This window comes from Cygnus atratus, chromosome 7, assembly GCF_013377495.2.
Source record: "Cygnus atratus isolate AKBS03 ecotype Queensland, Australia chromosome 7, CAtr_DNAZoo_HiC_assembly, whole genome shotgun sequence".
Taxonomy (NCBI): domain Eukaryota; kingdom Metazoa; phylum Chordata; class Aves; order Anseriformes; family Anatidae; genus Cygnus; species Cygnus atratus.
In genome coordinates, this window is record NC_066368.1 from 31036303 (window position 1) to 31060559 (window position 24257).

At 42.5% G+C, this 24257-nt stretch overlaps 2 protein-coding genes and 1 non-coding gene across 4 annotated transcripts in view; 1 reads left to right on the forward strand and 2 right to left on the reverse strand.

The window, feature by feature from the left end:
- Window positions 1–3146: 3146 nt before the first annotated feature.
- LOC118243954 (mitochondrial import inner membrane translocase subunit Tim23) lies at window positions 3147–20958 on the reverse strand. The gene is made up of 7 exons (XM_035538602.2): window positions 20795–20958; window positions 20451–20509; window positions 17857–17950; window positions 17584–17668; window positions 15204–15262; window positions 12524–12634; window positions 3147–3787 (listed from the first exon to the last, which is right to left on the reverse strand). The coding sequence occupies exons 1-7, from the start codon at window positions 20895–20897 to the stop codon at window positions 3672–3674; spliced, it is 627 nt and encodes a 208-aa protein (XP_035394495.1). The 5' UTR covers window positions 20898–20958; the 3' UTR covers window positions 3147–3671.
- LOC118247883 (small nucleolar RNA SNORA74) lies at window positions 15892–16089 on the reverse strand. Its single transcript, XR_004778606.1, has one exon. It is a non-coding gene; the product is annotated as a small nucleolar RNA SNORA74 (small nucleolar RNA).
- Window positions 20959–20991: 33 nt separating the features above from the next.
- Window positions 20992–24257, forward strand: part of PARG (poly(ADP-ribose) glycohydrolase) — a 65252-nt gene continuing 61986 nt past the window's right edge. For both annotated transcript variants that reach the window (XM_035538457.2, XM_035538468.2), the window contains exons 1-2: window positions 20992–21312; window positions 23498–23564. In XM_035538457.2, the coding sequence (XP_035394350.1) occupies window positions 21186–21312; window positions 23498–23564 (194 nt within the window). In that variant the 5' untranslated portion in view covers window positions 20992–21185. The remainder of the gene's footprint in view (window positions 21313–23497; window positions 23565–24257) is intronic.

Genomic DNA, 24257 nt, shown 5'->3' on the forward strand with positions numbered 1-24257 from the left:
GAGAACATTCTTATGAGACAACACGCAGCTGGGCCTGGCAGCCTTCCAAACAGGATACCCTGAAGTTCATTTGTGGGTGTGTGCACATATACGCATGGTTTTTTCCAAATGTACTAGAGCTTGCCTTAGAAGCAGCTACGTGTGGAACTCCACAGCACGAATCCTGAATGTACAACTTTCAGAGACAAGGAATAAACAGCTCACACAAGACAAAGTAGCAGGAGCAGAGAACACTATTCATGGCTTCACAAGCATTTGGAGAGGCTTTTTTTGAGCAAGCTGAGATTATCAGCGATGCCTCCTACTGAGGAATAGGGTGCTCAAACACCCAATTCCACAGCTGTTTCAGCTCAGTAGGGAGGGAAAGAAGTCTCCACTCCTCCCTTAACCGTTGTGTTTCCCTAACAAGTGAAGACTCCTAACTGGCTTCTGTGCAAAATAACCCAACTGCTCTGCGATTGCATAGTGCCTACTGGGGGAAAGCAGGGAACAGCAGCTCTCGGGGGGGACAAGAGCCTGGTCACAGCCTGCTGCATCCCAGTACCAGGGCCGCTCAAGGGGCTCCATGCATGACTCCTGGGGCTGCGCGTATGGGACAGGGAGCAGGGGGAGGGACCCCTGGGGGGTGGGGGACATGAGCCCACTATTAATGACACCAAGAGCACTAAAAAAAAGACTGTGGTACCCTCTGGAGTCACTGTGGTGCCTGGCATGCAGGAACAGCAATGCTCAGAGTACACAAAGCTCAATTTAAAAGCATACCAATCTCTTAACTGTTACTCTGCTTTGCTGAGGAAGTTGAGATTGCTACCCCATGCCTAATGATTTTTCAACAACTTCTCCCCAGCTGTAAGAGAACTCACCTGCTGAAAGGGAATAGTGAAAGAGGGGTTTGCCTTCCTCAGCCTACACAAAAGCAGCTTTAACAAATTCAGACAACTTTCACTATACCTGTTAGTTATCTCAGACTCCCTCACTTGCTGCCACAGCATGGAAAGGTGCTGTAAATCTATCAGCAGAACTAGATGCTGCGACTGGCACAGCAGACAGATAAAAAGGTGCCTTTTGGGACAGCCGAGATCTCTGATGCCCACATCTCTGTAATAACAATTCTCCATGGGAGGACGATGGCTTGCTAACCAAATCCTACGTTTGCAACTTGCTTTTACTTCCTTTTATTTCTACTGAACTCAGATGCATTTTTGGTCACAGCTTGAAGCAGCAACTTGATACTGATTGGTCACTGGTAAATTGTGAATGCAGCAAGTCTCGTAGATAAAACACAATAAAGATATTCCTTACTTACAATTCAGTTTTGCTTTGGAGAGCTTGGAGACATAAATATGAACACAAGCTGATGCAACTTGATGGCCACTGCGCGCTCTCTGTTTGAAAGCAGTGCTGCACCCAGAGCTAACTTCAAGTGCTCAGCCCCAGAGCCAGCTCCCTCGCAGCTGCCACTATGGTTATGTTGCTACCTCAAGCTAAGTATCACTGCATGCAAACAGCTTATGAACCAAAGCTTTTAATGGCCTTAGAAACAAAGCTACTGCAGAAAAACACACACAGCTCTGCCCCGAGGCAGGCAGTTCCAGGAAAGCTGAGGTGACTGCAGACCAGATAACGCACTAAGCTGCCTCATGAGTCAGCGTCGCCTTGAGGCTGTGGCACCTTTTAACACAGAAGCTCATTCCTACATTATCCACAGCACAGCTGAAGGAGGAAAGCCATTTGCTACGATTTACAGCTTTCCTACTTCAGCTAGGAGCAGAGAGCTCCTGGGTCACATTTCATTCCTGAAAAAGTCTCTAGCAAAACTACAAGATACCTTGCAAAGTTCCAGACACTTAGAAAGCAATCCTCCTCCACCATCAGCCCCAGAAGTAGTCAACAAGCCTCTGTTGTTAAACGCACAGGAGTACAAAACCTATTAAATGAGGCCAAGAAGCACAGGAGGGGAAGAACCCTCTGATGCCAATGAGGAGAGAAAAAGCAGCCAGGAGAAAAAAACACATGCATTTTTCTCATGTCCCACCGCACAGCTAGCACCCAAGTCACCTTTCGGCAGTCTGCACGTAGGACAACAGTTTCTTTGGTGGTACAGCCCTGAAAAGAGTATGCGCTAAGCGGTCTAACTCTTACACCACAACACTGATACACAACCTACTGAAAGAAAGCAGATCGTAAGCAAGGTTCAACAACATTGACAATGCCGGCGAGAAAATGGTCTTCTTTCCTTTATGCTGCATCTAGTTAAGTGCCGGCATGGAACACCTGTTTTGAGCTGGTAGCAAGCAAAGCTAACTGAGTTCAACTGTGAAAGCTCATTAGCTAGGAAGCTTGCTATAGAAAGGTGGTCTCAGACCTCTCCTCCTCAAAAAAGGCTTCTTGACAGAAAGAGAAAGAAAGGAAGAAAGGTAGGTGCTAACACTTTTTTTCTACTACCCTATTGTTTCTGTTTTGTTGGATATATAATTATCAAAAGCTTTGCATTAAGTTACCTACTGAGCAGTATAGCACCTTTCTTGCCTTTTTCCTTTATCTTTGCATTATCTCACACCTATTTAATTACCCTACGTAAAAACTTAAAGAGCTTTTATACAATAATTTTAACTACCAAATTAATTCACAAATCACCGTTCAATTCATCTGCAAAAAATACTTTGTACATGCTTTTGCTTCAACACTGAAGAACGCGTAGGTTTATCACAACTCTCTATCTTGCCAATAACCTACTAATACTACTTAGGGAGGTAGAAGGGAATGCATTAATTATAAATCCTGTAATAGAAAACAAGGGTAGTACTTCTATTTCTTGGTTTCTGATTGTTGGCTGAACAAGCTTTAAGGTCCTAGAAGACCTACCTGTTTTTATAACCCAATGACAGCAGTCTTGCAACAGTTATTGGTTTTCAGGCACAGCACCCGAAAACAACTACTTCCGTGTTTGTTACAAGTCAGGGAGCGGGGTCCACCAGCCCCTGCCCAGTGTGCCTCACTACCATCGCTCATCAGGAGACAATCAGCCCATTAGTTCACTTCCTCTCACCCAATTCCCTCATGACTATCACATCAGTCCTTCAAAGCTAAACTAAGGAACAGTCACTCATTGTCTTACCAGCAGGAACAGCAAAGCATAGAAAAACTGTTGCATAAGTACCACCCTTTTTATTAATTACAGTATCCCTTTTAACAGCTTACCCTGAGCTGCAAGAGCGCCAAGCCTTGCCCTGTGCCAGCTGCTGCTTAGGGCTCTGGGTGTTCAAGGACTGCAGTGCGTAGCTCTATGGACACAGACTTTATTACGCAGCGCTGTCGGGGTGGTACACGCAACCCAACCGACCTGGCAGCGCAGCAGGTACAGGTATGGGACTCGAGCATGCTGTGGAGCTCTGGCCCAGGGCTAGCTGGCGAGCGTGTCAGGGAGACTCTATCTCGGTGGCCACTCTGCTCACTCGCGGATCCAACAAATATTGCTGCCTCCAGCAAGTGGCTGGCAGGAGGGAAAGGGCCAGTCCAGCCAAATGGTGTCAAGAGGTTCCTCCCAAAGTAGCTTCCTTCAGTTTCACGCTAATTGTAAATAAAATAGGAAGGGGCACCAGACAGGTCTTGCAACTGATTTGATTGGTGACTATGCAACCATGTCCTCCGTCCAGTGCTGGCTGCCCTGCTCAGAGGGACTGCCGGGCTATGGAGCCCTTCATGTGCTCCCAGTTGTTGTAGAGAGCGTAGAGGCCAGTGAGCGTCAGGCCTGCGATACCACCGCGTGCTATCCCACGTACTCCACCTAAAAAGAAAAAGATTAAAACTTGTTAGAGTTGCTTCCAAGAAATGGTTAACTACAGCAACTCCCAAGAAGTTGTCCAAATCCAGAAACATCTGAACACCAGTTTGCTTTTTTAGAGTGACCTTCCAGCAAGGGTACCTGTAAGACTTCCACCTTCCCATCAAACCAGCTCCCAAGCTCAGGGGAGGTCACTCCTAATTCTGCTGGTATGGCTGCCTGTCATATTCCTGCTGACGTATTGGCACTGTGGCCTTAGCAAACCACTACAGAACAGTTGAGAGAGTAATAACTGACCACAACAGGAGCTGCTGTAGACATGACCTTAGGCACTAGAGTCACGAGGGCCATCAGATAGAACTTACTGCTGCTTTTGTGTTTTGGGAATTTTAAGGCCTTGGGGTGGGGGGAGATGAAAGGGAATAACTGGCAAGAATTTACTAGGGCATACACTGGGTAACTTTCTCAATTTTTATTACTATTAATCTTCAAACTTGTCTTGCAATGGCAAAAACTGAGTCACACAGACAAACATGTTTCTTAAAGCTGCTTATTCAAACCTTAAGATTCTTTAAGTTGTGAAGGTAAAAATACAGTGCAAGCTTGGCTACTACCAGCAGCCAGTAAACCTGACTGGAGCTGGGAGTCGGGTGGCATCACAACTCCATTTGACCCCTAAGAGAGCTGTGATGCACAGTGGCAGTAAAGGGAGACTTCTACTCTGCTGCTTTTGCTAAATAGCAGAATGTGTCTGAGGAGCAGGGAGCACCTTGGTCAGGTTGTGTGCAGTTAGCAGTGCGTTCTGGGAACACCTGAGCATACGAGCCTCCAACGCTAGGGAAACTTCACTGAGTTTTGATTCTGCAATGCTTACCAATCCCAAACTAAGCAAGCCAGATATGTGTACAGTATATAGGACAAGGACGGTTTCAGCTTACAGCTAGATAAAACCTGCCTGCTTTACTGGTAAAACTGACAGTGGGATTCAAGCTGCTCAATCTTTGAAAGGAAATGCATCCCAGCAATTGGTGATTTATCCCCCCCAAATTATGGGCCATGAATTGTCTCACAGGATTGCCTTTAGGCTTGTAGTGGGGCAGGAAGCTGTTGGCTGCAGCTACACTGAGGCAGCCTTATGTGTGCTGCAAGATTAAATGGATTTCAGTGGAGCTGTTAAGGCAATTTGCATTGCCTGGGCATGCAGCAAAACCAGGAAGCTGCAGAGGGAACAACCGTGCTTGGACTTGGTACTAGAGGTCACAGCTGGCTATGCGGCTTAGAAACTTCACTGCTAGACTAGTTGTGAGTTAGGTTTTTAGGGATACAAGCCTAGCTGAGTTTGCTGCCCTAACTGCTGAGAACTCAACAGCTCTAAGCAAAGCTCAGAGCCTTAAGGAAAGCCGTACCACTGAGGTACCTACCTGCCTAAACCAGGATTTAGGGGGGACTCAAATATAGATGCCTGCTTTTCATAACTCATCCTCATTTCGTTGCACAAAGCTTTTCACGTGAAGGGCTTGCCGCTGAGTACACAATGGTGTGCACAGGATTATCCAGCTGCAAACAGCTTCTGGCAGAAAGCCACGGGTGACATTTAAAGGACACTTTGTGAAACACTTAACATGTGGGATTACCTGTAAGAAGTACTAAATGCTCGTTACATTGCGGGGAAAAATGAATTAAACATTAACCTGATTTTCTGCTGTTTATGTTAAGTAGCAATTCTTCACGGAAGAAACTTCCAAAAGAGGGCTCCTACCCCCTTGAAGCTATACAGGGAAATGCGTGAAATGTGAACATCCTCACAGAGCAAAATGTAGTACAGGGCTACGGCTGTTACTGTAGGCCCTTTCCTTGACCTCTAGGTCCAATTTCCCTCCTTTCACCTTGAAATTGTATTCCTCTCATGGAAGAAAGGTAGATTGGAGGCTGATCAAGCCTTGCCTCAGGTTCTGGGAAGTTAGGGCTGTCTAAGAGAGATTTTTAATTTGGACAGCTGAGCAATTTTCTAGCAACCATACAGACTTGGACACGGTGCTGCTAAGATGGCTTCAGCATATGGAAATACTAACACCTTCCTTGTGCTATGAGCAGTACACCAGATGATGATGGCAACCCTAAATCCAATTATAAAGTTTCAACCGCATAGGCCTGAAGCATTCTGTGGGTCCTGTAGGCAATTTAGGGAACCTCGGACTTTGCTGAAGATGTTTCAGTGGAAGCCTTTCATGAATAGAAAATAAACTTGTGCAGTTGATACTAGATGCATTATGAGTTAGTTTGGAAAAAAATCCAAGCAGGAACCACATGAGAAGTGTGTCAGGTTCTCTGTTTCTGCTATGAAGTTTTACCAAAAAAAAAAAAAAAAAACCTGCCCTGTAACTTGGTCTCTGAGCTACCCACAGTAAATTTTTTAAAAAAATAAAAAAAAAAAGGATTAAAGAAAGAACTTTCCTTTCCATAACTGGTTAGATTTGCATTCGAGTAAAAACCTCCAGGTCTGTGGCAAACATCAAACAGTAATGCACTGCAGAATGCAGCCCAGTCGCTGGGCAGGAAATGTTAAGCCCTCTGCGAAGATTACCTTGTGTTTAAAAAAAAAATAAAATTCTCCACTCCCATCTCAGCTGTGTTTCCATGATAGACCAAGTTCTCACCCCTCCTCTGCAGTCACCTTCTGCAAGCCTCAGATACCAAGTCTGCCTTGATAAACCCTGCTAGAAATGTGGTTATAAGCCTCTAATCTTGCATGTTGGAGTAAGATAACTTGAAGTTCCAGCTGACAGACACTTGTGAAAGCAGGTATTTTTGAGATCGGGCAGCTTTCACAACAGTTGAGAAGCTATGGCTTTTTGAAGAACCATCTGATGCTCTCTAAATGACAACTCAGTTTGCTGCTTGGCTGTAGCTGATGCACCCTTTCACCACGGAGTTTTGTCCCTCTTCTGTGCCTATGAAATGTTTCAGAGTAGACTGCAATGACTCCACACTCTAACAGCACAACTTTGCATTTCTCATGGCAGGAACCACTTCTAACACTGAATTTGACTCACAGTAAGGAAAACCATGACCTACGTCATATAACATAAAGACAAAACCTTTGGTTTAGGACCTTACTGCCTCTATTTTCAGAACGTGCTACTTCACTATCACTTCCCGAGATGTTTAAAGCAAGAACATCTAATGGTAAACATTACAAATACCTTAACTGAAAACCCAGACCCTTATATTTATGCCATACAAAAGAACTGTGACAGCTAAAACATGATTAGTTTTCCCTTTCCCTCCGATACTCAGAATGCAAACAGCGTCCCTTCCTTTAGGGATTCTAGGAACAAAAGTATTTCTAAAATGACTCAAAGGGGTTGATTTTCCAGATGTACAAGGCAACCTCAGCTTTGCTTCCAAATTGAAGCACGGCGGTAGCTAATCGGACCCTCTGAACCTTCCGTCAGACATTTGTTTGAACATCTGTGGGTGGTCCCATTTCAGGAGAAAATTCTAGGAGTTTCCTTCTGCTGCTCCATGGGAGTCATTTAACGACATCTTATAAGTGGGGGCCAAGTCTGTGGGTTCAGAAATTACTGAGGAAACTGTAATAATTTTCCTTTCAGAAACAAGAAACATTCCAGAGAAACATGTTCTATTTTCAAACTGATGCAGCTCAGACAGTACCTCAGTTAAAACACAGAGTCTGAAGAGTCTGAAACTGGGAAAACTTCCTGTAACAACCATGGTGTGAAGACCACGCTAGGAAAAAATGGAAGAATTTACCATTTCATTTACAAGTTCATAGCTATTAAAGCTGTTGAAGTTGTATGGCACACAATAGAATTCCATGTTCTTACTGAGTGAAGCCAGCAGCACTTGAGTTACAGGAGACCAGTGCAGTTACTGTAAAAGGCAGCACGAAGCCTGCAGATCTCTAGAGCAGTGAGAGCTTAGTTTGTTGTTTCTGCTTAGCAGATCTGGTCTGAAGGCAGCACTGTACTCAGTGGCCACATGTATTGTTGGACACTAACTCTCAAGTAACAACAACAAAAAAAAAAGCCTTGACAAGCTGTTACCTTTAACATCTGCTTGGACTTTGCCCTTATCTTGCTCTCTTCTTCAGACCTGAATCAAAATCCTTTCACTAGGCACCATTTGATTAATAGTCCTATAGACTTGTTATGATGTTAAAGGAGGTTTTAACAGAGGCTCCTCATTTGTTAAGTGGCTGACAAAGCTTCAAGTTCAGAAGCGAACCACTTACTTGATTTTCGCCAAATAAGGCAAAAAACTAAGATATCCCAGTGCCATACCTGCAGCAGTTTGCAAACAGCTGCTTTCCCTGTCTTCCCTACCTCCCCAAACAAAAATGAGAAAAGCCTGTCTGGCCGAAAGAAAAATAGATTGAACCCAAAGGGAAGATACTCCTCTTATAGCTCTAGATGTACTTAGCTTACCCAACTGCCCTCAACTCCTACCTACTGCAGTCACAAAACTGATCCTTAGCTCTGTCTAGACTTTACTGCTAGCAATATAATATTTAGCCTTTCTTAATTAATTTGTGATATACTGACTCTAAGAGTTGTGTTCTGAGGTCTTAAAATGACAACTATTGCCTTCAGTTATTGCTAGCATGCATTTCCCTTCAGATGGGAACCATTTTATACTAAATGATGTACCATCTGCTGGGCAAAAGCATGAGAAATCCTATCAGTTTCCTACTGCACAGAAGTACAGTAAACAAAATAATTTAATTAGTCCAAAGGACTAGTCTGTTCTTGCTCCTATCTCCTCTGCTGTCCAATGGAAAAAAAAATCTAAGAAAAAGAACAGCTACGACCTGCGTAATGCTCAGATAAGAGTTAAAGGTTATTTAATTTTTCTGTTCAGTGAACTCCCTGTCGGGAGTTTGAGTTAGAAACCACTGCCTGTCACCCTGGGTCAGACCAAAGTCCCACCTGGCTCAGTACCTTTCCTCCTGACTGATCAATACTGTGCGCTTGAGAAGGCGGGTAGGATCCCTACCCACCTGTACCTTTGTGACATGACTGGAACCACGTGCATCATCGTGATGGGTGAGGGGGAATAAGAGTGGCATAGTGCACAGGGACAGGCATCTCTTTGGGTTTTGCTACTTTCAGAGTCTAGTACAACAATGAGAAAATGAAAGATGCTTGATTTAGAAAAGAGCTTGAAAAGGTATGCAAGAGCTAAATATGCATTTGTTCAAAGATGTCAGTACTAACAGACCTTAATTTCTACCTTGGTTTGAAGCTGAAGAATAAAGAGTAACATCTGATTAAAAGGAAAAGCCATCCTGGTGGACTTAGGGAATCAGACTTCCATTTAGTCAATCCTGTTTTACTTTTGCTATGTTGCAACACTATTTTGTATGCCACTGACAAGAGAACACAAAGAACTTTCTTTCATCCATCCCTTAAACTCTAAGTTCTGGATAAAAGTTTGGGCGTGAGCTTGCAGTGTAGCTTTCATGAAGTGGAAACTCTAGTGTAGCCAGTTAGTGCTGTACTTCGGTAGCGCTACATTTGGGATAAAAGCTAGCAAATAATCCTAGTATTAAATTTCACTTCCAACTGGTGTGAAAGCTAGAGGTGTGCTGCCTCCAGGTTCCTCTAACTAGTTCTGCTTTCAACACATCTGTTAACCTAAGCCATACCCGAGATGGGTTCCACGTTAATGCTAACTGCGGCGACCTGACAGCGTCTGACTCACGGCAGGACCATCGGAAGCCTTGGGGACTGAGCTGCTTTACTCACCTGCAATGGGGGAACTTTCAGTGACTAACCCTGCTTCCAATGAACATAGGAGGGCAGAACTTCACAGTCCTCACTGCAGGTTTTTTTAGTGCTTTTATCTTTGTGCATAAGCTGTGTGTGTTAGGTAGCTTTGCACAAAACTGCTTGCAAACAAATGGCTATAGAGTATGGGTGCCTCAGAAAGCCTTTGTTCTGTGTTTTTTTTTTTTTTTTTTTGACTGCTAGCATTTTGGTAACGATTAACACCTCTGCAAGGACAAATTGTGAAAACTGGGACCAGTTTGGGGCAACAAATCTCAACCTTCAGTAAGTCTTTTCTTTCTGTCCGCTCATCCGCCCTCACCAAAGGCTTCATCACTTCAGTTTCAGAAACTCAGTCTCAGGAAGGCTTTGTATTATACACAAAAGGGATTTTTTTTTTCTGTGCAGCAGGATTGCTGATGTTTGTTCCATCAGTGCTATGTTTAAACACAAGCCAGGAAGTCATAACAAAAAAGTTGCCTTGCTTTATACAGTTTCTTTTTAAACACATTCCTTATCTCTTTACAAAACAGAAATGATGGAAGTGGAAAATCTGAGTGCTTGAACAACACTGCCTCTATCAGCTCTGCGTCCACCCCTTTTGAATTACAGAATAGCCTTGATTTGATAGGGGGTGTTTGTGGGAGCTTCTGGCTGTCACTAAACTAATGAGGGGTTTATAAGAGAAATATTTCAGCTTTCCAATTTTTCTTTTTTAATGCCAATATAACATGGCATTCCACGTAACGCAATGATTACAAGCTTAATATACACCACAGACATGAACTGATCATCTGCATACGGCTGTAAGTATTTCAGGCTTTTTAGATGCAAGTATTGATGCTGGGTAAAGGCATAGCTTTTAAAAGGAAGCTTTACCATACTGAATTAGGAATGGTACTCTGGTATAAGGTGACAGGAAAGGAAGCATGGGAGAACAAGCAAGACGGGTAAAACGGAGAAGGGGGAGAGGAAGAAAATAAGATTGGAATGCAGCTCTTCGAACAGATGTAGGTATCTTTCTCACTTCCAGAATTAATGCTTTACCTTCAAGATCTACTTTGCCACTCAAATTCCCTGTATATGGTGAAAATGCATTTTAGTTCCTGTGCACTGCAGTTCGTAAGTAGGACGCATACTTGACATACAATACTGTAACGAACACAGACTTATTCACTACATTTACCTTTATCAGCGTGACTATTACCTCAATAGATCCTATGTTACAAAACAGAAGTCCCACTGTGCTCGGGAAAGGATTTTTTTTTGTCAGATGATGGCATGTGACAGGAGTACTTATGCATGGTTACACAGCACCAGAAGACATTGCACGTCATGCCACTTCTATACTTCTGAAAGGCACAGGGGAAGCTTCCTCTGGAGTGCAAGATGGCAATTCTCTTTAATGACAACTTGCTACAGAAAGTGTTAGAATTTGATAATGCTAACCTATCCTGCTGTTGTTAGCAACCTGACACATCACTCATGGAATTCCAAATAAGTAACATTACAAGAGAGTTATATGCTCTTGCAAGGTTAAGCGCACAAACTAGCACTTATAAGACTGCTCAAGCCAATTACTTCTGCTTTTAATTAGGCTAGGTGAACAAGAAAATAAGATTTCTCATGCTCTCTTGTTCTATATATAAAGATGACATTCAGGAACGTTTCTAAGACACTAAGGCTCACTAAGGTATGCAAAAGCACACAGGTTAACTGTGGAACTATCTCCTGAGTAACATACAACCTAACTTTTATTGAGATACTTAAAATTCATGTTTTTTTTTTTTTTCTGATGGTAATGTCAATCTGTGGTACCCAGTAATCCTCTAAATAAAACATTTCTCCAATTGTTGAGCCTGGAATGTGTGTTAACAGAAGCTTTGCTGATGCAGTTCAGGCCCCCTCTTCTGCAAACAATTCAGTATTCATCAGCCAGCTAACCTTAAATCCATGCTGTTCTCAAATAACATTGTTTGCTGGTCTCGATCACTATGCAAAGACTAGAGTCCTACCATAAGGCAACAGCTGCACAAACAACTAAGTAATATCTTTACAAATATATTGATTTTTCTGCATATTTGAATGATGCGAATCTGTAAAAACTCAGGTTTACCAAAAACTTTTCTCTTAATTTAAGTGTTAAATTTGAATTACTGTGGTTTTTTTACCTTCCTTGCAAGTGATTTTAACTAACTCTCATTTCAATAGTAATTTTGTCTCAAATTATTTAGGATTGCACTGGACAAATATCAGCATTTCATGTAGGGTTAGGGAAGGCCACAGTCTCACCTTATTTTAATATAACTGGTTGTTGCTTAGCCTCAATCTGACATCAATCTGTTTTTTTTTTTTTCTTTTCTTGCATAAATAATTTCAATTAGCTGAAAGAAGACACTTAACTTCACTGAATCTAGCAAATAACTGAGACATAACCCAGATGTTTTTCACCCAGCTAAGACTACTGATGGGAAACTTGCACTTCATACAACTTCTTTTTCTTTCAGACTTGCACAGACCTAACGATAATCCTGAAAGCCTCTCTGTTATATACTGAATAAACAGCCTAGGGTTTACTCAGATTTATAGTGAGATCATAGAAAATGCATACCCAGCTCATTCTTAGCCATGTTTTTCAGGTATAGCAGGAATAAAAATCAACACTCTCAAGTCTGCTAGTGGATACAAGGGAATGGGAATTGCCATCCACAGTGAAGGGTAGACTTGGGGTGGGAGGTGAGGAATACACAGACCACAGCCTGACTGCTTCAAGGCGAAACCTGCTACAAGTGACATAAAGCAAAAAGCTACATTCAAGTTCTGTACCTAACGTACCATTTATCATATTTTTCTCAATTATCACAACAAGGCAGTATTTATGAAAACTAATAGTAATCCTAAAAGAGGAATAAAGAACAAGAGGAAAACTAGAAATATGTTGTCACTCTACCAGTGCTTTTGTATAGCATTCCTGTCAAGGTTCCAGCAGCTATGGTATTCAGGTCATCTTCTGCACCTCGTGTTTTTTCAATGACGACTCCAAATGCACTGTAAAGTAGAGCTGGAAAAGAAAAGCATTAAAAAAATTCACATTAAAAGTCCCATCCTCTGAGATGTAAGGGTTAGAATTCAGGGTCAGTGCAACTACTTAAGAGTATGCAGAGATTCTTCTGTTTTCTTAAAGGGTGAGAATCTTCTACCAAATCCTGTCTGTGGTTTTTATTCCAGCCCTATTTGTTTCCACAGATGATCTTTCTTTCTCTAGCTGTAATTTGGTTATAAAGTATAAATTAGTACTAGACATCATGAAAAATGCTACCTCCTGACCCAACAAACAGATGATCTAGAGCACTGACAGAAGCTTAAGCCCATTTTCCTACATCCAATTGTTTTAAAAAGCTTCTGAAGGTTTAATTCTGTACTGGCAGGCTTTATATTGCCCTCTGCATGACACTACTAAACTCAATGTTTTCTACATAAAAGGATAAATTGTTATCCATGTATGACCAACATGCAATGCAAGTTTTTTTAGGTGTAGTGTTCAGATTATGGTATCAAGGACTGGCCAACAATGGCCTACATTTCCTGTATAAATGCTTATTAGATTGCATAGGATTGGACATCTACAACTGCTTCACCTCTGCCTCATATGAGAACTTTGTCCCTAGGCTTGGGAGAACTCTGAGGACTGTCCCAAAAGGATTACAGGGAGAAATGTATGGGTTTCCAGTATGTATGCATATATAAACTAGGCTTCCTGAAGAAAGGAGAAGCTCCCCCATCCACCCACAAGGAATCCTGTGATATAATCATGTTTCATGATTACAAACAACAGGAGAGTAGGTCAGTGTCTTAAAGTGAAAAAGACACTGTGCTACTTTCAGCCCTCGTCCTCCAAGAATTAAAATCCTTACTTCTGCTATGAATTCTTCATAAGCAACTATATTAAAGTTAATGAGACAACAGCATCTTTTTCATGCAGCACAGGCCATGATATTTTCCTTGTCTTAGTAGCATGTTGTATAAACAATGAGGGAAAGGAGGAGCCACATTAATACAGGTGTTCCTACCTCTGCTTAGGAACAGAATGACAAAAATTGTCAGTAGGGACAAAAGGAATTTGAGACACAAAAATGCTGCAGAATTAAAATCATATGCAAAAATAATTCAGCTTTTTTCAAAGATACCTTGTAACCAGGACAAGGAAGAGCTCAAACCAACTCCCAACATATCAGTTCTGCTTAACCCTGTGACTTGGGAGCTCATGCTTTACAAGGAAAATAACAGTTTGTTACTGGAATGCACAAATATCTTCTTGAGTAATCTTTCTTCAAACACAGCTGAAAGAAACAGTTAATGTGTCACTTACCCATGAACCTTGAACTGCAGAGTGCCTGCATCTCATTTTTCAGACATGTTTTTATTAGAGTTGAAATAGAAAATCCTCACCCCAGGCTCCCCCCCAAAAAAGAGAAAAAACTACTAGGCAATATGCATCTCCTGTGGAAACTGTCATGCTCGCTGTAGTCCAGAATCCCATCTCTAACCATGGCCTCTACATTATGCCTCAAAAGTTGATGTCTGAATTAAGCGTCAAGCTAATCTACTCTTTACAAATAAGACTGAAAAAAATGTAATAAATGCAACTTAGCCTGTGCTTTGTATTTTTTCAAAATTAAAATATTTCTAGAATGGATTATGATACGATTTAACTTGTTTTAAAACATCAATGATTTTTCTTCCATTACCACTTTATGGCGTAATGAGTCCCATCATTAGTCTACTTCAAAGTAACTTCTTTTCATCAGTTCTTTCTCCTTTCAAAGTAGCCGAGCCTCATTTGTTCTGTTAAGACTGGGGAGCAGGAGGGGAACACAAACCAAAGAGCTCATGTTCTCTAGGGCATTAGTTATTCCATTGACTTTTATGAAGTTCTCTTAAGTTGTTTTTCTGAGGCAAGTTACATGATTCCCCCCTCTCCCTCTCCCCAACCTCAGTCTACAGAGAAGTTTCTTTCTCACATCAGGCTTTTGATCGTTCTTTGCCCCTTTTTAACCAGTATTAATTTAATCTTAGTTATAAGCAACGTTTAGATCTGAAGTGGGGTAGAATCATATGCGATTTTACTGCCTAAGCTCCCACCATAAGAAGGATAGATCTTCACAGTTGCTATCACGTTACTTTCACAGAACATTTTGATTTTTTAACTGGAGACACACATTAGGCAATTGCTCATATGACCAAAATTTTTTTAGGTTGTTAAGGTTACTTCAAAAGGATTCAAATCATGTTTTTTGCCTTAAGTTGTAAAACTAACTAAAACTTAATAACAAATAAGCATTGCCTACAGTTTTCAGTTATTCCTGTTATTCCATAGCAAGAGTTCTTGTTTCTAATATGCTAAAACTACTGTTTTCTAATTACAGGCTTCTGGCTACTTGTGCTTAAAACTCAATTTTGGCCTTTAATTTCCTTTCCAATGTCTGCTGAAACACCCTCATGTCCAAAAGAAAAAGTTGCCTTTTTTTTTCCTGGGGGAAGTCATAAGGAACATTTAGAAGGATACACTTTGCCTTCAAATAGTTACATCTTTATAAATTATTTTCCCATAAAATAACAAGTTCACTTACCCAGAGATCCCAAAGTGTTGGCCCATAATGCTCCTTGCCTTGTCACCATATTTAGAATTCTGTAAGGGAGTTTAAAAGGTATTAAAAGCTTTAGTACTCTGTGTTTACATTGAAGGAGTGTCCAAAGCCACTGAATTAATGCTATAAGGTTTAGGACGGCAGGTGTGAAGTGTTTACACATTTATTAATAAAACTGGAAAAATGAACTAAAAAGCCCTCCAAAACAAAGCAGTGCTGAGAAGCACACAACTTGGTAGTACAATCTCTATCATGCATACTACAAATGACAGTGGATGCAATACTCGAGGCAAATATTTATTCCTGTCAAGTCTTAAGAAGAAAATCTTTCTTTCAAGTCAGACTTGCACCATACCAAGAGTCCCACCTCTTCCCTACAAATGACTTTCCAACCTTAGTATCTTGTTTGTTACGCAGTGATTTTATGTAGCTATTGGGAATGACTGATATGCTTATGCTGATTTAACTGGGTAGAAGAGCTCCAAGAAAGCTAGAGTGCCCTTCCAGAAGGTGCAAGCAAAACTGGCATCGTGTGTCAGGGAAAAAATGGAGTAGATATCAAAAGCAAGTCTGAAAAAAAAGCACATCAGGAGGAAAAGAGGCAGTCCTTCTGTGCTTCCACTTGTCAAAGGCAGCACCCAGCAAAAGCAAGGTACCCTGAAAATTTCTGCATGTATGCTTCCGGACTAGCACTAGAGGGATAGCAAGCCCTTAGCACACTCTCATGGAAGCACAAGGCCACTTCTCCTTGGTTTCAGCTGTCTCCAGAACGGTGACAACAGCCAGAAGAAGTGACTGATGTTTATCTCCCAGCAGTGTAACACCACCACAGGCACTGCGCTGCCCTGGACAGCTGACTACCACTGGAGCTTAGTGCATCATTCAATGCAGTGAAAGTATCACGCACTGTAGTCCTTCTGATTTAAGTTCATTTCTTGCTACTTTTCCTCTTTTATAACTTCCATTAGCAGACACAGGCCATTTCTGAATGTGGTTAGATAATGAACTAAATGATTATGGAAAACTTCACTTTGAAACAAGAATACCGAAGAGACTGGGGTATTGATAATTTCATTCTGATTATAATCCCCAGTCCTTTTCTGTCAATATTCCTTAAGTTTAGAATTGATGAGAAAATTCTAACTTTAACATCCATGACATACCATGAGGTATCCGATGATGGGGGATTAGTAGCAAAACTCAAATTTCAAAAAAAAAAAAAAGCATACATTAAGGATAAAACTTAAAGGAAATCTAGATATGCATGTCACCTCCCTGCCTCTGATTAGGGAAGCACGGAACTTAATACATTGTTTCAAGACGATGATGACCTTCAAGGTGCCTTTTCCCTTAAAGGGCAAGGACTACTAAACAGCAGCTTGGGCACTGACTGCCACCTGCTGGGCTGGAGCCGTCAAAGTCACGCTTGACAACAGGTATTTGTCTGACTCAGCTCATTATGAATGCATAAGATACAATTCTGTTCATCTAGAATATTACAAAAGAGATATAATTCTAGTGGAAATACTTTGGTTCAATACTTTAAAAAGAGCACAGCTAGTACAAACCGTACTGTGAAATACTGAATTCCTCCTCTAAAATTCCCTTTTCCAAAGTATTTTGGAAGAATGAAAATGGTTTCCCCCAGTTATTTCACTTCTCTAGTTTCCTGTGGCTTCCTCACAGCCACTTGTTACCTTAGTTGTGTCTAAACTGCCAATAATTCTAGGAGTAGCACACTGCATGAAAAACGTGTTCCCAGTTTTACTGCAGTATTTCAAAGTATCAGAGAAAGTGACAACATGGGAATGCCATGAGTGTTCATGGAGGCTGTGATCCAGAAAAACCTGTACCATGCAACACTTGCTCAGTAGCACATAGTTATGTCATCTTTAATGCAAATCCAGGCAGCCCCCCCCCCCCTTTTTTTTTTTCTTTAACTCCTTCTGGTTTTGAAAAGTTCAGGAATGCAGAGAACTTGCTCTCAAATAAGTGGAGCGGGGGAAGTAGCTCAAACCAAATTGTATTTCTTCTGGAAGTATTTCCAAGTCATAAGTGTTTTTATACGTTGAAGTAGATTTCCAGTAAATATTGAAGTAGTAACCTAGTCTCAAATACTAAAGGTAAGTCAGAGAACATACCAATTGCCACTAAATGAGAAGCAAAAACCTTGAACTGAACAACTTTATAACTAAAAATGTTTCATAACTTAATGTAGACAAATACTGACTTTCATTTGCCCTGACTAAAGACACAAAAAATACATTTATTTTTGCAACCTATTCAGATCTAACTTTGTGCAAGCTAGAAGAAAAAACTTTGTCACTAAGCTGAACTTTTTATTTTGCAGTAAGGCACTTACTGTACATTTCTAGGTTTTGACCATGCCATATTCTGAGTCTCCTTCAAGCCAAGTCGCAAACCGTTCAGTGCACCAAACGCTGCCCCTAGTTGCCAGAAGGAACAAAAAGAACAGTATTAGAAGCAGGCAGAGAATATTCAAAGTGTAAAGTTAAATAGCTGTTTATATAAGACTATGCATAAAGATTGCAGAAAGAGACACTTAAGATCTCTAGTTACTGCTGTAATCAGTGTCATCTGGACAGCTGGGAAAAGTAAAAACATGACCACTTACCTGTCATGCAACATCCTCCAATGGTAAAAAAGGCTAGCTCAAATCTACCCCGAGTTTTGTTGGCTCCTGTAGGCAAGATAAATTCATCTGTATCCTGGCAGGGGAAAACAAACAAACGACTTTGTATTTTTGAAGTGTACCTGCTTTAAAATGTAGCCCTCTATTTTTTTTTTTAAATGCATGCAATGCACTAAAAGAAAAGCAGATACAATGAGTACTTCTGGATACCTGTTGTCTACGGTAGCATTCAAATGGAATATGCAACTTATTTATTTTAGTAAGAACAGAAATACTTCAAAACTATAAACTGATTTGAGTGCTCTTTCTTTTCCAGATGTCATAACTTCATAGATGGCATCAGGCAGCCAAGAAATTCATATTCTGTGTTTTTTTTCACAACTATTTGTTTATTTATTATTAACTTTAAGCAGGCAATACAAGACCCACTGTACTTTAAAGGCCCTCCTCTTCTCTGTGTAGTGCTGTTCCTCACTGAGCAGCCTATACTGATGCAGTAATGCTTTAAGATTTCCCACTACTTTGACATTAAAGGGAAAACTGCCTTTGTACTGTAGAAAGTATTTGCCTGCACTCAGATATGTGACCTATTGTGAAGAAATGGAAAAAAAAAAAAAGAATGCATTCAAAACTAGTGATGATTAGGCGTGAAAAATGTGAGGTTGGTAGTTTTTCACTTGTTGTCTTTCTCCCATAGGGACAAGATTGTGTTCTTATAAAACTAATTAGTCTAAAGAGATGAACTGATAAAGAAACCTGCTGCTAATTAGCATGTGGTAGAGGTATGGTCAGCCAAAGCACTTCTTTCATTATGAGACTAACAAGATGCACATGTGTTGATAAGGTGTTTAAGCATTAAAATCTTTTTTTATGCTTCTGTGCTTTCTAGTCATGGTATTATTCATCCCCTTCTTAATTGGTGCATCACCACAACAATTGCAGGTTCAAGTAATTTCATTCTAACTGGTTTTCTTAGTCCATACTTGGCACTAAGGGTGGATCGTAATACAGATGAACACGCAGCTTCTAAAACTGTGAATATAGTATTAATAAACTGAACCTGTAATATATTTAGCTATATATTTGGAGAAATGCAGTGTATACACTAGTTAGCAATTTGTCTACAGTTTTCACTATTCTCCAAAAAGTGGAGACTGAGCAATCACTGTATGTAATGTTTGTTTCTGCAGAGATTACAACCTAGGAAACCCATCCTCTAGTTCTGTGGCAGACTGTTGTGCCCATTTACAGTGGATGCCTGATGAAGTAAACAAAAGCACTGCAGAAAATACATTGGTTTGCACCTGCATTAATGAATTAACAAAGAAAGTGGGTTTTAAAGTCACGAGTACCACCACTGTAGCGTTCATTATGGCCAGCATTCCTGGCCTTTAAGGGCAGGATCAGAATTAAAAATTGTCAACAAAAACATTGTCTTTCCCTGGGAGAACTGTTCACTCAGTGTTTTGAAAGTATATTGATGCTCTTTAAATACAAGAGCTAAATAAGATGACTTTGGAGGGTATTTTGGGAAGAAGTCTAAATCTCTTGGTATTTTTTTCTTGACTACTCAACAGCAGCAAGCAAGATAATTGTGCCAGTGAATCCTTTTCAAGCAGAAGCATATCCCTTGTTGCCTACCATTATAGGAATGTTATGGTGTAATTTTGACTAAAACAGCTTTTAGTGAAAGAAATAGAAAAACAGCCCCCACTACCCCATTCAGAGCTTTCCACTTACAAAAGATGCGGTAACCCAGTGTACCATGAAACAAAAGGCACAGATTAGCAGATACTATGCAACTGTTGACCTTCAGTGCTACTTCTAAAAAAATTTCATGTTCACAGACAATATAAGCCATATATAAGTAAAGTCATTAACATGCATCCTTATTGGATTAACTTGAACGTTTTTAGCCTTTGGTAAATATCGTTGAAAAAGGAAAACAGAATTTTTAAATACTTTTTTTTTTCTTATAGTGGATTGTACGCCATCATGTTAATTAATATGAAGCTGTTAGTGCAATAGCCATGTTATTCGGTAGAATAAAACCCAAAGTTTTACTTCGTAATGCCTTCATTCCAGCTGAGAAGTGACATAGGAAAAGCAGTGTAAGATTTACGGCTGCTGTGATGACAGCACATATCTTTACAGAGCCTGTATCAGGTTTTGGCTGAACATCTCTGTAAACTGATTCAGCTCGCCACAATACAGGATGCCAACCCATGTGCACTGGAGAGCTCCTGGCTGCTGTTGCGGGTTGGATAGGCTCAGGGGAGGGTGCGCCAAACGCCTCGACTTGTGCAAGGAGTGCTGGGCCTGTATGCCTGGAGGGGGAGAGAAGGGGGAGCAAGGCCCCTTCTGTTCAATAGCAGCACGCTGACACAGCTGTTTTACCTATATTAAATTGGGTTTTCTTCTAGATGCCACGGCACTGTAAGCTTTTAGTAGGAACAATGAAAAAAAAATCATTCTTTCAAAGGCTCAAGACAAGCACGCATCGCAGAGCACTGCGGGCATTTTGAGGTCTTCGCACGCGACCGCCTCGCCTCACTACAACCACGCGCTGTGCTCACCTGCACGAGATACCTGGGGTCCAAGTTTAAGTACGGGGACAGGGGGCTCATTCCCGTCACTGGAAAAAAAAAGAAATACTTGGTCACCACGGCCTGCCATCACTTCCCACCCGCCCCGTTAGCCGATAAGGGCTGCCCTGCCGGCGGGAGGCGGTGTAAAGGCGGCGGGGCGGCGGGTGCGGGCTGCCTGAGGCCGGGCACCGAGCGCCGAGCCGGGCCGGGAGCCCCGCACGCGCCGCGCGGGCTCTGCCTGAGGGAGCGGGCGGCGCCATCTTGAGCCCGGTACCCCCTCGCCCCCCACCCGGCCGTGCCTCAGAGGGGCAGGCGGCCGCCCGGCTACTCACGGGGCACCCCGGCCAGGTCTGCGTGCGAGTACCCGGCCCCGCCGGCGCCGAAGAGGCCGCCGAGGCCGCTGCCCTTGGAGTTGCCGCCGCTGCCGCCCTCCATGGCGCCGCCGGGCCCGCGGCCGCCGCTGCCGTAAAGCCGCCCCGCTTTGCGGCCGCCGCCGGCGGGGAGGAGCGCGGTCGCCATGGTGACGGCGCCATTTTGCTGCGGGCCGCGGCGGCGCCCCCCGCTCCTTGAGGCCAGCGGCCGGGCGGCGGCGGCAGCGGCAGCAGGGCGAGCCCGGAGGATGCAGAGGGGCAGAGCGGCCGCCCCGTCATCTCGCCCTCCCCGGGGGGCGGCTGCCGCCTGGCCCCGGCGGCCGCTGGCGGGCCGGAGGCGGCCCCGCCGAGGATGAGCGCGGGCTGCGGGCGGGACCCCCCCGGGAAGAGAGCGCGGCTCGGCCCCGGTCCCCGCCAGGAGGGGCCTGGGGGCAGCAGCTCCGCCGGCGGCAGCCCCGCCACCGCCGTGGGGAACAGAGGTGTGTGCCCCGGGGGGCCCGGCCTGCCCGGCAGCGAGCTCTGGGGGCGCCTGGGAGCGGGGGGCTGCGGCTTGGGGGTGCCGGGGGAGCGGCGGGCTGCGGTGCCTCCCGGCGGGGCGCTGGGGGTCCTGACGGGACGGACCCGCCTGTGGTGGCTGCTGGGGCTCGGTTCGTGGCAGGGCTCCGGCTGCCTTCCTCAGCTGCACGCCGCGCTGCCGGAGCGTGGCTCGGAGGGAAGGACTCCTGTCAGGAACGGGAAGGAACGCAGGCAAGGAAAAGAAATTAAGCTTGCAGCGTACCTGAGTTGGGTTAAAGCCTGGTAACAAGTACCTGGGAGGCTGCTCTGAGCGCATGGGAGGTTGAGGCTATACTTGTGCACTCTTACGGAGTGATAAATGAGAATTGTCTTTCAAAAATCCAGTTGTTTTCCTCTGATGGTTTCTGAGGGATGCTTTGTTAGTCTTATGGGAATCAACTGGGGAACCTCAGATGGAAATTCAGAGATTTCATTTTTTTAAAGCGAACTTAAGTCTTGATTGTTTGCGCTGGGGGTAAGCATTTGTTGTCGTTTCATTGCCTCCTACATTTTTGCTCTCCGTAGGGCTTAAATGCTATGAACTTTTACACCCAACAAGCTAAAGCCGTTTTGTTCTGTTCTGCTGCTGCTATCATTTCTGTCTACTGCACTGAGTAATAAGCTTGCCTTTCTCCACACAAGTTTGTACCTCAAAAGTTAATCAGCTGCCTTTGGAGAGGTTTTATTCATCCACTGTTTCAACATGGCTCTTCTGTTTTATCTGGCTGATTTCTTTCCTCTCTGTGGCACAGGTATGCTTGTGCCTTTGATCTGAATTTGACCAGTGACCTCGTCTAACATGGTGACAGTTTTTGCACCATTGTTTGTTTCAGAACAGCTTAAAATTGCTTAAATAATTTTTGGAGATTTTGTCTTTGTGCTAGAAATTCTATGCTTTTGATAAAGATATTTGATAACCAGCTGTGTGGAAAAGCTTTCAAGGTCTTGACTGTTAGGGAAAGCGTCTGTAAAGCGAGGTCCTGAAGTTGCCTATGGCCTAAGTTACCTATGTTACACAACTTCCAGCAGTAAAAGGGTGCCTTTCCTTAGGGACCATTAATCAGTATAGCTAAATCTGCTGTACTGGTTTTTAAGTTCTGCAAATCTACTGTTGCAACAGGGGAACTAGTTTTGCTTGACGGCAGTGAGGAAACACCTTGTAAGTCAGAAATTGCAGGCAGATAACTTCACCTGGCAAATGGAAAGAAAGGGAACTGAAGCCAGTTGCCAAATGTTCAGAACTGGGTTTAAACAACAACAACAAAACAAAAAGAAACCCTGCTTATACTAATGAAAATTACTTTCCAGTTGTGAAATAACTGCTTTGAGTTTTTTTCTTCCTCCCAACCCTCCAGAGTCTCTGCATAATTATTTTATGGGATGTTCTTCTATTGAAAGCTTGTCTGAACTGTAGCCTCATGGAGGTGAGATAGGTCAAACGAATGTGATCGATGTGGTTGGTAGTGAAAGTGACAGAAACATCCCTCATGTTTTGTTGCTGTTTAGGGGAGTAAACATCAATAGGCTTTACCAACGGTTTATGGTTGGAGGGGAAAAAATAAGTCCTTTTTTCAGCAGTGGTCATTTGTAATATGCACAGTCTTTATATTAAGTCTCTCTCAGGATGCTGCATATAAATAAAGTTCTCAGCTGGATCTTTTAGGATGCGTACTCAATAGATTTTGCTGTTGTTGAAGTTTTGTACTGTCACTTCTTCATTCTGAAATCCCACATAAGTCTTTCAGGGCTTACTGTATTGGTGGCAATAATTAAAGGTGATAATAACAGCTGTAAAATTCAGGTTGCCATTTCTTTAAATCTAGAGATTCACTATGCAGTTTTAACCTTATTTAAAAAATGTGTTGGAGGGGAATAAAAACAACAAGCTTGGAGTTTTTAAAGCTATACCTGCTCACGATATTACAGATGAAATACTGCATCGCATGTAGTTTTAGTAGTATTGGTGTCTGAATACTCCCTATGCTAGCAATAATAGACCTAATGGAGATGTTTTTATCTTCATCCAATACGAGTTATCTTATTCAAATGTAATTGTGTTGCAATTTTATCATTTTTCATGTAATAATGTAGTGGATTGTGGTTTTTCAGCTTGTAAACAACGGACAATTACCACTTGGCTGGAGAATAAAGGACCCAAGACGACTGAGTCTAAAAGGTAAAATGCACAACATACTTGTTCAAGAGCAGTGTTCTTTGAGTGGGTCTGTGGAGAGCTGAGTGCAGGTTGCCAGTACAGCTGACTACTGAAAAAAGCAATCCCATTTCTGCTGTGTTCCTTGCCATGCCTCCTGTCCTAATTATAACTGCCCAACAGAGTTTCACTACAAAAAGCTAATTAGACTCTACCGAAACAAACCGTTTTGCTGATTTAACTTTCTGAACTACCTCACTGTTTTGGTTGCTCTCACAAAGGAATAGGTGAGAATGTGCAGCAGGCGAAGGCAGAGCGGGACCGCTGCTTTCAGTGGCAGCTGCCATTAGATCAAGTTAGCTCAAGTTACTAGGCTATGTCCTTAGGCAACAGCTCTGCTTTAACATAACTTAGTAATAGTTGGGGATTTGGGCTGTATTCATCTCTCAGTTCTGTTGTTAATTTACAGACAAAAGTCAGTTTTGGTTCATCTGGTTAGACTGTGTAACACCATGTAACTTAATATATTTTTTACCAGAAATTACAGGGTGTTCAGATGTGCATTCAAGTGAAAGATACTATATAAGTGATACTGCTGAATGGTACCAGCTAAAGTTTTGAGGATATTTTCCCATTAATGGAGTCTGTCAGGAGCAATGTTTGCAATATAACATTAAAATGAGATACCTAAGAATGTAACTATCTAATCCAGACAAA

What these genes read in the sequence shown, in the direction of transcription:
- LOC118243954 (XM_035538602.2), bottom strand. Translation starts at nt 20,897, where the DNA reads ATGGAGGGCGGCAGCGGCGGCAACTCCAAGGGCAGCGGCCTCGGCGGC. An exon ending in AGACCTGGCCGGGGTGCCCC is followed by an intron (nt 20,510 to 20,794) that starts GTGAGTAGCCGG and finishes TTTTTTTTCCAG; the next exon opens with TGACGGGAATGAGCCCCCTG. An exon ending in TCAAAACCTAGAAATGTACA is followed by an intron (nt 15,263 to 17,583) that starts GTAAGTGCCTTA and finishes ACTCCCTTACAG; the next exon opens with AATTCTAAATATGGTGACAA.